This window comes from Coturnix japonica, chromosome 3 (genome assembly GCF_054131305.1).
Source record: "Coturnix japonica strain WE chromosome 3, WE-NBRP24, whole genome shotgun sequence".
Classification (NCBI taxonomy): Eukaryota; Metazoa; Chordata; class Aves; order Galliformes; family Phasianidae; genus Coturnix; species Coturnix japonica.
In genome coordinates, this window is record NC_140665.1 from 28,902,242 (window position 1) to 28,915,043 (window position 12,802).

Below are 12,802 nucleotides of genomic sequence, written 5' to 3' on the forward strand. Positions count from 1 at the left end.
ATACTGAATATCAAGTGAAGCTTTGCTGTTAACTGCTGGAGGATGTCAGTTCTGACTAACGCAAGGAAGCAGATTAACTCAGAAAAATCTGTGGCCATCTGTGACTGGAGAAAAAAATAAGAAAGAGAGAAAGAAAACAAGCCATAGGGACAAACAGTCCCCCAGCTGTAATTTCCCAACTGGGATGTTATTCAAGGTGGCCCAGTGCCTAAGAAGCCCCAGCTTGTTTCTGATCTCCAGGTCAGTTTCAAAGTAGTTTTGTAATAAACCAGGCGTGTTTATGTGCCCACCAAAAATAGCAGTAGCTGTTAAAGCTGAAGCCATTCGGCATGGTTGACACAGTCTTCAGATTCTTTCTCCTTAATTTCTTGGCCCAATTGTTTTGCAACATAATGCTGAAAAAACATATTTCCTATGTGTGTTTGTTTTGGATAAATATCTGATTATCTTGCCATTATGACTGCATTTTGGAATCTATTTTTTAAATGTTATATTTTGGTTTTTGGAAATGTGGAATTAAAAACACAGAAAGACAGCTGAGTTTCTGCAGATTTTATTTCTTAACCACCTTGTCACCATCTGCAGTTTGTTCTTTGTTAGAAATGTGATTTACTTAGCTTTAAAGGACGCTACTTATTTTTCCATTTGGTTGCAGCTCCTTCCATTTCAATTTGTTTCCTTCTCTCTATAATGAAATATCACTTTCCCCTCAGTTCTACTAAGGTTCTTTTTCTACTGACATCTAAATCTCTTCAGGCATGATTTCTATGGCTGAGTTTAGTTGGTGACCTGTAGAGCACAGGATATAAATGTTGTTATCACTTGGAGTGTCATGCATTTAATCATCTTTCTCAAGGTGCTTTCCAGGCAGAAGTGTCATTCATGAATTTCACATCGGCCTGGCAGATGGCTATGAATGCTAGCTCGTTGCTAACATCTTGAGTCAGGTTCAGAGCTGTGATTAGAGTCTCCATAACCTATTTGTTGTAGGAGTAGCCAGGTATGTAGTATAAGATGATGAACAGCATATGTTTTCTCAAAATCAACTTGTTGAAAGGTTCCCAGGTTCACATTAATACATATTTTTGTTTATTTACAGTGTTCATAGTGAATCAGTGTAATAAATGAACTGATTTTTATTATTTTTTTAAATTTTTGTGACTGTTTTGATTAGAATCTCGAGAGGTCACTGCAAAGTAGTATAGGAGCGGGACTCACATTGTGTTAGAGTAATAAGGTTGTTTATTTGTTGTAATTCTTAATACCTATGAGCAAGAAATGAATAATGAAGTAATACCTTTAGCTAAAGTCACTAGAAAACTTGGAGTAAAATGTGTGAGCAAGGAGGAGAATCAGCCAAGAATACAAAATCGATGATAGTAGCCTGTGAAGTATTATTGTGCCTTTCTGTAAAATGATCTTTGTTATACTTACTGTAGGCAATGTAAATATTGTAGGTCTAAGTCTCGTCTCACTTCAGAAGTACTCCTGCATTGATGGCAACTGGAGCAGAACCGTCTGAGCTGCTACTGCTCTGGTGGGTCTTGTAAATGTCAGAAGTGATAGAGGGAATAATGCCTTAGAATCATAGAATGGCCTGGGTTGAAAAGCATCATCTTGTTTCAACTCCCCTGCTGTGTGAGTGGTAACCAGCCACTAGACCAGGCTTTCCAGAGCCACATCCAGCCTGGCCTTGAATGCCTCCAGGGATGGGGTATCCACAACATCCTTGGTCAACCTGTTCTAGTGTGACACCAGTATGTCTCGTGTGACCAGTGTAACATATCATTGTTACGTGTTTGTTAGTCCTTCATTAGCACGGGATTTGTCTTCCTTGCTATGTTGAATCTGAGGCTGAAAAGAGAATCAAGAACCTCTAGCAAGATTCTGGCAGCCTTACTGATTTCCTGCTTATCCCAGAAAGAGAAGGTTAGAGGATAGCATCTACAGTATATGTAGAACTGTCCCTGCAGCAGCACTCAGGAAATTTAAAAAATAAACTTATTTTGGAAGGTACAAGTCTTTCAGTTTCAGGGGGCAATGCATATGTTTATGCCAATGCTAAATGTTGTCCATTGTTTCAGCATAGCTTACATATGTTTGTTTTTACTTTCAGACAATAGGCAATGCTCCTGGGTAATAGTGTATAGGCTGAATATGTGCTCAGAACAAGAAAACATGATTTGTCAAATGACTCATTTTGAACATACCAAAATGAATGAATTCATTTGAACAGCTCTATTGTGCTCCCCTGATGTGCTATTCTTTAAACAGAGGAACCTTATTAGTGTAAGTGACTCCAGGCCTAAGACATTAATGTTTTCTTTGGATCTATGCTGGAATCTACATATGTAGGAAACATTTTCATTTTCTAATTATTACAAATGATGTTCTGTTCTTTAGAAACAGAAGTATTTTCAGGGGAAAAAATTATGCTCAGGAAGAACCTAAGTAAACACTTTTAACTTAGAGTTTTCACTAGAATAACTAAAACCAAATGGACCAAGCTCATTGGATTTAATCAAGTTATGGACTGCCGTGACTATAAACTTGGAAAAGTACCTCTCAGTAACAGATTTTCTTCTTGTATTCTATCTACAGACTGAAAACTCTTAGTATTGCTACAATGATGCTCTGTGTTTTCCTACTCTGTTAGGCTGATATGCTCTGATGAAGTCAGTTGAATTTGCTCTTTAAGAGAAAAAATTATCACTATATTATTGTTTTAAGAGAATTTCTATATTATTTTTACACAGAGTCACCTTTGATCTGTCTTTATTTAGTACAAGGTGTTCTGAGACTTTAGGAATGAGGAATCAAGATCTCAGAGTCTGGAGATAGAAAACCAATTAGCTTATTCAGAGATGCACTGTTGAAAAATTATGCCTCTTCACGAGCACTGAAAGCAAAAGTATTGTTTCATAAGATCTTGTGATCTTGTCATACTTTTTAATTGTATAGAACTAGTGATGTAATCACAGCTGGCTGCGAATTTTTCAGGAGTACAATCAACAGTGTGTAGTTGTATTTTATGATGTTCTCATGCACTTTCAACAGGGTTTGAGAAAAGACTTATTTTCAGAGCTGTTGATCTCATTGTGTGAGTTATATACACAGTCAGGCTGAAATTTAAATTGCTAAGCAATTCAAAAGAAGGCTTGGGCTCATCGAAAACACTGCTATAAATATAGTGCATGTTTACAGGAAGCTATTTAAGGTTTTACTGGAGTGTTAATATGCATCTAAAACAAACAAACAAAAATGTAGCTGCTAATGAGCTTGATACTATCACAAGTTACAAGCAAGAAAAAAAGAAGTCACACATCCATTCTCACTCTGATCTTATCAACATCACCTTAAAAACCTAATTTTTTCAAAACATGGCAGCATATCTAAGTAGCTCCAGTGCCATAATTTTCTTATACATACTTTATTTTAAATTTGCTGTTGTATCTACTGTGTTCCTATTTTAATTTTTTTCCTGATGTGTAATTGTCAGAAAGCCTTCTGTGGGTAACAAATATTTTCTTTGAATGTGTTTGTGCTCTAGTTTCTCTTTTTTACTCTTAAATTTCTTAAACTTGACTATTTGGAGAGGGGGGGAAGAGCTGTATGCAAAGTTGTTCCTCTGACTTTATTTGTCTTGTTCTTCATTGTCTTGTTCTTTATTTTCACATTATTTTATTAGTAATAATCAAAAGATAAACTGTATTTAGTTGTGTAAATGAGCATCCAAAGCACTAACTGCACAGATTATACTTTCTTGTCCACATGACATTGCTTTTCAGCAATGCTTCTTTTGACCAGCTTAGTACTGAATTAATGAACAAATAAATAAGCAATAGAGCAAGAGTTTCCAGATGTGCATCATTTCTGACTCCTTCCCAGCACATGGAAGGTAGACAGACATGCAGAATACTTATTAATTTTGAAGAACATCTAAAAACAGTCTTAGGTTTCCAAGGTATAGCTTACAGGAAATTTAGGAAACTAGATTCAGGAGAGCTATGCAGAAAATTAGAATAGTTTTAGTTCACTTCAGTTCCTGAAATGCAAAAAACTGCCCTTCCTAGTGCGTACAGGAGTACTATTTGGCTGAGCTGACTGTTCAGCAACCTATCTTCTACCCACTGAGAATACAGAAATTGTTTGTCCTTCTACTGCAGTGTCCTGGAGAGTACTTCTTGGTAAACATCCATGCTTAGTTTAATATGCTTGGCAGCACCGAGTTTGACATTAAAAAATAATAAAAGTAAAAAAAACAGATGGGTAGTGACAGCCAGCTTTGGGATGATAGTATAAAGTTCTGAGTACTTGTTTCTAAATTCAGAAAGCATCCAAGTTCTGAATTCCAGTTTCAAGATCTTGAACTGCATTCCAGAACATTTAGCGTTTGTTGTTGGTTAGCCTAGATACCTCAGCTTATTGTGTATGCAAACTGTTACGAATTTATGTGCACTACCCACTTCCTATATTACTTCCTATAGAGAAGAATTCTCTGCCTTTGGGTAAATGGTCATTGCAGCACATTATGTCCGTCTCCAAATTTGTATGAATGGGATTCAAATAACACCTCAGCAATTCAGATCTAAAGAGCCAAAGGCAGTCTGCAGCAAAAGGAAGAGAAAGGTAAAAAATGCTATGATCTGGGGAAAAAAAAAAAAAAATGAGTTTCTGATCAGTGTTGCTGTATAACACTACCAAGCTATTTCTTTGTGTGTGCCAACCAGGAGATAAAAAAGGTTGCCAGAAAATAGAAAGACCTGTCTGATAAAGGGCATCAACGAAATGCAGACCAAATAATGAACAGTTACAGAAGTGATCATCAGTGAGAAAGTGGTAAGCAGTCATCTTAGTTAAGAAAAATGTGACAAATCTAGCCAAAGTAACAAAAATACACAGGAAATTGAGAGAGCAGGAAGTTATTAGAGAGGATTTAACTGAGTACATAGAAATAAGAACAGAATTTAGAGGACCATTGAGTAGCTTAAGAACAATCAGTGAACTCAAGTGCAGTTATCCTACAACCTATGACAGAGAAGGCTGTCTTATAAGATTTCTGTTTATAAATTTAATCATGCTTGAAGGAATTTTAAGTGTTGACACAAACTGTTACTTTCTCTGCTGAGCGCTTCAAGGAAAAAAGTATACGTATGATTCCGCAATAAGTAAATTTGAATGAATTAGTGTGTATTAGGAAAAGTGTACATACCCAAATGTAATTGCTCATGTGCTGGGTGTAGACTGTGGTTTGGAACTGCAGATTTGATGTGAATGTCAGAGGTGAGCATCCAACTCTCAACCTGTTGTCTTTCCAGGGTTCTCTGACTGATGAGTTCTACAAGATATCATCTACCTTGCTGGCATTTCACATGTTCCAATTAACTTGAAAGTGTTGAAAATTGCCAATAAATGTATTATTGTGCTGAGATGCCAGACTGTGCTGGAATAGTCAGGACACAGGCAGCTGCTTGCTTCTACTTGCTCTTCTGTGGGGGCAGAAACCTTTGACAGCAAATGTGGAGAGGAGGGAAAAGGATATAGGGAAGGAGAAAGTAGAGCAAGTTATGCCTTAGATTGCTCGGATACTTCATTGAACAAAAGGCAGAAATCTACTACAGCAGGTAATACTTACAATATATTACTCATGTATTATTGTTAATATACTTTTACTGTTGATGAAGTCTGTGTTTTGTACCTTGAAAACTATCTTGCCTATAATCAGAGGACTCTGAGTGTTGTGGTTGTGGTACTCCTTCTTTGATGCCTCAGAGAACTTCCTGAAAGCTAGGACTTGTCACTTTACATAGGGTTTGGCCAGCCCTGTATCCCAAAATAGGTCACTTACATCAGAAACAGTGTTGACTCAGATTGCAGGAAGTTTTACTGCCCAAGTTGTCCTTAGTTGTTTAACCCTTTTTTTTTTTTTTTTTTCAACACACCAGGACAAAGGTCGTAAAGAGGAGTCAGAATTTGCCCTAAATGTTTCTTTGGGTCCGAGAAAGGCTGTGCAGTTTGCCTGCTCTTAGTGTAGCAGAACACTGAGGTACAACAGAATTGGTTTTTGTTCTATTACTTTTACAACATATACTTGTTATCATAGGGTGTGTTGTGATAAAGTTTCAGCACCAGATTTTCAAAAGTATCTAATACTTAAGATTTCCCATAACTATATTTGAACCATTTGAAGTTTCCATGTTCAAGAAGTTACTCCATTCAGGTATCTCCATTTTAGTTCAGTGTCTCCTAGTTCAGTGTCTGATTAGAAATAAGATATTTCAGAAATCCTTTGTAAACTGTTGAAAGTCCAGCCACAAGCTCTGTTGAAAGTAATTCCCTGCAAGACTTAAGGAAGTCTTGTAATGGAAGTTATGAGTACTCTGCCTCTAAAACCTACCTTACTAATGCTAAATATGAGCTTCAATATGTGCTTATTCAGCAAGACTCCTCCTCTTCCTCAAATGGAAGTATCAACCCTGCAGGGTGATCATGAGGATTGGACATGGGACCTCTACCCTGCTCTGCACTCTGCTGTTTTGTTTTTTTCTTATGAGTCCATATACCAGACTCCTCTGGTGACTGCTAATGGCTAAGATCTCAGGTTACTTTACTTAGGGAACTGTCATGGAATAGATTACCCACCATACTCCACTCTAGAGTATGTCTGCCTTTAAAGATCAACATTTCAATAGGTCATCTTTTGGAAATATTTCACATAATCAGCCCTGAGGCTATAGTCACTCAAATTTCACAATATTTATAAGGAATTGGGGAACTTACATGCCATCTATTAGGATTAGAGCTCAAGGGGCTCTCAGGCTGTTAGCTATTTATTGGATGAGATGATTGACTCATAGTTGCAGTATTTAGCAGAATCATCTTATCAGTCCAGAGCAAGACTTTAGGATTAACAGCCAGGCCAAAGGAGGAGGTTGGAGCGGAGGGAGCATACCATCACACCAGGATAATCACTAGGCAAAGAAAGAGAAATGCTCTCTTTATCAGTCTAATTACACTAGAGCAACATGCAGAAAATCTCAAAACATTCTTCTGTCAGCATGGTTTTGTTACGGCTGAAAGCTGTCTTAGCATGTCAGCTGCAGCTCAGTTCTGCACTATGCCTTGAAAACATAACCTCAGTTGGATTAAACACTTGTGATTTTTGAAGACTCTAAACATAGATCTAATGCTTAGACCATATAGCATTATTAAAAACTCAGTATGCCCTGGAGGATGAGTTCCAGGAATGGGAGGTTCCTCGAAGACTTAAGAGGAGACTCTGTTAGATATTTTAAGTTAAAACAAAAAAGATCCAGAGATGAAAAGAGATTCAGTCTCCACTCTAAGGTGTGAAGATTTCAGGATCTAGAAGATGGAATGATTTCAGCTAAACATAGACTGGAAAATGTGGTAAAAAGTATAGCAAAATGTTATGAAATAGCAATAGCTGAGAGATTACTGACTAAGGCTCAAGCCTGTCAAATATAAAGTAAAAAAATACCCTGCTTAAAGACAGGGGTCAATCCACAATACTAACTGCAAATATTCTCAAAGAGAGGTAGTTTGGGTTGCATGTGTACTCCCAGTTTGTCCAGTGTTCTTTAAATTGGCAGCCTTTGAAACCTTAGAATAGTATTATATGGAACATCTGATTAAACATATGAGAACTTTTAAAACCTGTATTGTGGACTCAAGTGAAGCCAGAAAAACGTACGCTTTTAATCCAATATTTTTTTTTAAATTGCAGAATGTTCATTCTGTATTGGCTTGAAATGTATAGAGTATTGTCAAAGCATTCTCTGTCTGAAGGAAACTGGAAGACAATTCTAGATCCTGGAAATAGTCTGGGGTAACGCAAAGACAAAAAGTTGCAGGAGAGCTACTCTATTCAAGTTATTGATTCTGATACTTACTTATAATTGGATACTTCTCTCTGGTTTATATCATTCCTAATTAGACTTCTCTATACCACTTTGTATTCTCCACTTACCTCTTTGCGTTTGTCTCCTGTCACGAAGCTGAAGTTCTGTATTACCAGTTCATCTCTTTTCCATACCTCGTGATGGTACATTTGTCCAGAAACACAGTCCAAAACCAACAGATTTATCACAACCTAAATGACAGCTGGCTGCGTGCTGAGTAAATTCTTAAATTCACAAAAGCTACTTTTTTTTTTTTTTTCCCCAAAACATTAGAAGTTGAAGCACTGAATATTTTATTGGGATTGTTATCTCCAACTGAAGAATTACTCCACTGGAAAAAGATACATATATATTGTACTAACTTCAGGCATCCTTTTAGCTTCTTGTTTGGTGAAACTTCAGAAAACGTAATTAACCATATGTTGAGAGATGTTTGCCAAGTCTTAAATTCAAACACTACGTTATTCACAAATTTGCACTGTTGGAATCAGAAGAAAATTTTTAAATGAGAGTATTAGTCTTCATATTTATTTGGGTAAATATTTGTATGTATGAAGGTTGTAGAACTGGCAGTACTGAAGACTGAAATTTTCCATTTGTTTACATGGGAAGATCTGTGCAGGCAAATGGATTTCAATCATACCCTAATTGTGTCACTTATGAACTTCAAACTTTGTGTTAGGATGATGGTGTTCTCTGAGAAAGGAAAGTAGAGCAGGTCAGGAACATTCATTCTTCCCCACAAATATTTGTAGTGAAAACAGAGCAAGATTACTCTAATCAAAAACATAGACAGAAAATGTTAACTTTTTGTCAAAAATAAGAGTTTCATGTGAAAACTAGAGGGCTTTTTATTTTATTTTTTCCAAAGGAAATCTAAATAAACAATAAAATTTCAAATTAGATTAAAATCAACTGAAAGATTAAATTGGACCTGCATAAGTAGCTGTATGGAATTATAGTCAGGTGCCTTGTGATACCTTCTTATCTTCTGAATAGGATTTCTGTTAGGGCTACTTTTCTCAAAATAGAATAGTTGCTTCTCCTTGGGAACTTTTCTGTGGAATGACTTCAGTTTATGCTGCCCTGAAAAAGAACTTTGGATTATTTGAATCAGATAAATGTCACCTTTCTATTTCTACGGAACAAAAATAAAACTATCTTGCTATAAGAATTGTAAGATTGGATTTTTATTTTCCTAGCTGAAGAACTTTTCTTTGGGTCCCCTCTGATTATAGATTGTCTGGTTCCAACTTCTCATTAGTTTTTGTAGCCATCAGATTTAAGGACAAGATATCTTGTGTTATCCAGTGATATCCAGTGTTATGGTCCCTGTCATGGATGGAGAGGAAATGTATTAAGGTTAGAAGAAGAGGAGGGAGAAGTGTCTGTGGCATTACATGCTACTGGGTGGCTATATCTTGCAATAAAATTTTCCTGCATCCTCTGTGCTATCTGTCCCAGCTGTACTGGTAAATTATAGGTAATTAAAGGTGAAGCTTCTTGGCTGTTATCATTTTTAAAACAGCTCTTATTATTTTCACATATTTGTATTGATGGCATTAAAATCACATATTGACATGATAGAGAACTTCACGAGTCATTTTCAGCTGGTTTTTAATAAATTGCATATTTTAACTACTTATAACTCCATTTTTAATAATTCCTATTTTGCAACTTTTTTTTTCTTTTTCTTTTTTTTTTTTTTTTTTTTAATCGGTGACAATGTATTTCTCAGCTTGCAATGCATGAGAAAGGGATGTTTTACGCCATTGCGTAAAGATACTTGTGTCATAGGTGAATACGTGACTTTTTGAAGAACCTAAGCTAAGATCAGTCCACTGAAATGAATCACAAGATTGCTCCAAATTCATTCGTTAACTGTCTCATGGTTCAATATAGAGTAACATTGCTGTGGGTATTAATATTCAGGATTACAAAAAAGCAATTTGAGGGGGGGAAAAATGGTATGTTTAATGTCTTTTCACTGAGTGTTGTTTTCAACTGAGTTGCTCTATAAATCTTTCAAAGCACAAACTCCATAAGTTTGGATCTTTCAAATAGGCTTTATCTGTGAAAATGTGGTCCTGTTTTGTGGGATTTAAAATTTATTTTTAGTATTTTGTTTGTGATAGCTTTAAATGGAGAATAATTATTTGGTTTGAGTAGAAGTAACTGAAAAGAATAGAACTTAATATGTATCAAAGTGGGAATCTACAGTATCTTCTTTAAAGACAGAGAGGTAGGTAGGGTTTTAATGGTTTTGTTTTTGTATTTTGTGCATTGTATTTTTTCATAAGACATCCAAAACAACATGACTGAATTGTTTCATTGTTATGTATTGGATACAGTACCTATTTCACAATGCTTCTGAATAACAAAGTAATATTCTCTTTTTCTCTAAGATGTTAATTAGTTATAATTCTTCAGTATTTATACATCAGTCCAGTTCTCATGACCTGTGAATTTAACTGTGTGGGGTTTTTTGCATTTTCCACTGGACAGCTTTTAATAACTTAATTTGTTCTGAAAATAATTTTACTTCGGAATGCATACTAATATGATACAAATAGTAATCAATCTGGAGAAAAACAGGAATCCTGCAAGGATTTTTTTTCTTTTTTTTTTTTTCTCTTTTCTTTTCTTTTCTTTTCTTTTCTTTTCTTTTCTTTTCTTTTCTTTTCTTTTCTTTTCTTTTCTTTTCTTTTCTTTTCTTTTCTTTTCTTTTTTTTCTTTGTTTTGTTTTTTTTTTTCCCCATCCCTAGTATCCAGAGGTACAAATTATTAGAGACAATGAACAAGTCTCAAAAATTTGAAAGATGTAGTCCATCCTTGCTCAGAATACAAATGCTGCTGAAACTGCTCATTTGGGGTTATGTTTTTCCTTTATCAGTTCCATTAAAATCAATGAATAATGGCTTCCCATGTGGTAATCTAATTACGGTTTGAAATAACTGGTGAACTGGACCACTGTAATAGATCAAGGAGGAGATTAATTATGACAGGGTAAAGATAAATTGTATGGGGCATGAGATCCTAACTGGGAATAATGAGATAATGAAATAAAGTCAAGTTTCAATTGAATGCTAGGGACATCTGCACAGTGAATTCTGTTGAGTAGTGGAACTTGCAGAAGCTCTAGCACATGGGATATTTAAAACTGAGTTGGACAAACATGAAGAAAAAAAAGACTATAGAGAACCAATTTTTCACTGGCAACGATGTGGGATGGATGATCTAATATCTCATTTCCAATCTCAGCGTCTACAAGTCTGTTTGAAAAAATACTTGGAGTTCTGTATGTTTTCTAGCTTCACTTGGACTTCTTTTGTATGTAGCAGCAGGAGCTCATTATTCTGTGAATGTGATTGTCAGTAAATAGCTTCATATTCAGTCTTTCTTATTGTGCAAAGCTTAATTTTAGGACATGCATGGCCAAATTTTGGCCCCAGTTTTGAATACCTGCTTAGTTGCAACAGCGAAGAGATCTCATAAAATTACTTGTCCTATGGATTACAAGATCCTTAAGCAAGCCAACTGCATGTAAAATTTCTGATGGTGGGAAATAAGCGGTGAATTTGTTATTTTTATTTTTTTACATTTTAGAACTAACTATTTGCATTTTGTTTCTTTTGCAGACCATCTGAAAGGAAAGATAACACAGAGACATATTCAAAGAGCTGCTCTAGGTAAGACAGGAACACCGAGAATTAACATATTATCTCCCAGGGCTTAATCTGTTTGCTGAGCAGGTCATATTTTTTCAACAGCTCATGCCATGATATTTCCATATTCCATAACATAAAGGACACAGACTTTTTGAATTTTGCTAGAGATTTGGCTCAAAAGGCATCTGATCTTATGTATGGTGAGGAAAATTATTCAAAAGTTTATTTGTTTCATATTGGATTTGCTATTATTTTCTGGTTTTTGTTTTTGTTTTGCTTTAATTGTAAAAAGTCTTTTTAGTTTGACCAACACAGGAACAGAGTGGTCTAAGATCAGCGAATGCTAGAATGGCTTGGGGTGGAAGGAACATCAAAGGTCATCAATTTGTAACCTCCCTGCCACAGACAGGACATTTGCATTTGATTGTTATTTTTGTGCTTTCTAATGACTCTTTGTTTCTATCATTGACTGATAGATATTGATTTTTGCTGAAGCTGAGATTCTAGTTAGGCATGTTGCCACAATCAACCTAACATCCTTTTAAAGTTTCTTCATTCCAATGGTACTGAAAGCATATACTGGTAATTTCTTTCACATCCAGTTATAGAAGTTGAAAAGTTATTCCTTGCAACTACTGTTGACACAGCTGTGAAGCGAAAAATGTCTATGTAAGTTGTTCACATACATGTAAAGTTATCCAAATTTGGCTTCAGATGCTTTAGGTGGCCTCCATGGATTTTGTACTGAAAAAAGCCTAGTAGTGACTGTATGAGAATTCCACTTATAGAACAGTAAACTGTAGAAAAATGTGACCAAATTCTGCTGGGGTTAATAACAAGTTAAGCCCACTTCACCTAGATCCTGGGCTCACTGTTGAGGCTTGTCTAGGTCTCTCTGGATGTCATCCTGTCCTCAAGGCCGTATGTGTATCGTAGAGTAATTTCTCAATATGTAGGCATTTGTGTTGCAAATGCTACTGTAATTAACTATCTAAGCTGGTTTTCATAGACCAGGTAAGCATAATTTTTTAATGTCCTTAGGAAATGGCAGATTAGTGATCTTTCCAGCTATTCACCTTGTAAATATTCTCTTACATTCTCCTAGTATGTCCCACAAAGTTGCAGGCATCCCATGTGCTTTTTGTGTTGTTTTTTTGTTCTTGTTTTTTTTTTTTTTTTTTTTTCAGCATTGCTCTCTACTTACCGTCACAA

The 12,802-nt window shown here is 35.7% G+C and overlaps 1 protein-coding gene and 1 long non-coding RNA gene across 4 annotated transcripts in view; both read left to right on the forward strand.

Moving 5' to 3' along the window:
- The window catches only part of KIF6 (kinesin family member 6), a 121,419-nt gene that overhangs the window by 85,364 nt on the left and 23,253 nt on the right, over nucleotides 1–12,802 (forward strand). For all 3 annotated transcript variants that reach the window (XR_014944664.1, XM_032443231.2, XM_032443233.2), the window contains one exon: nucleotides 11,561–11,611. Coding sequence is in view for 2 of the 3 variants with exons in the window: in XM_032443231.2 (XP_032299122.2) it covers nucleotides 11,561–11,611 (51 nt within the window). In the remaining variant the exon portion in view is untranslated. The remainder of the gene's footprint in view (nucleotides 1–11,560; nucleotides 11,612–12,802) is intronic.
- On the forward strand, nucleotides 4,346–5,618 carry LOC146761341 (uncharacterized). Its single transcript, XR_014944992.1, has 3 exons — nucleotides 4,346–4,629; nucleotides 4,731–4,839; nucleotides 5,319–5,618. It is a non-coding gene; the product is annotated as an uncharacterized LOC146761341 (long non-coding RNA).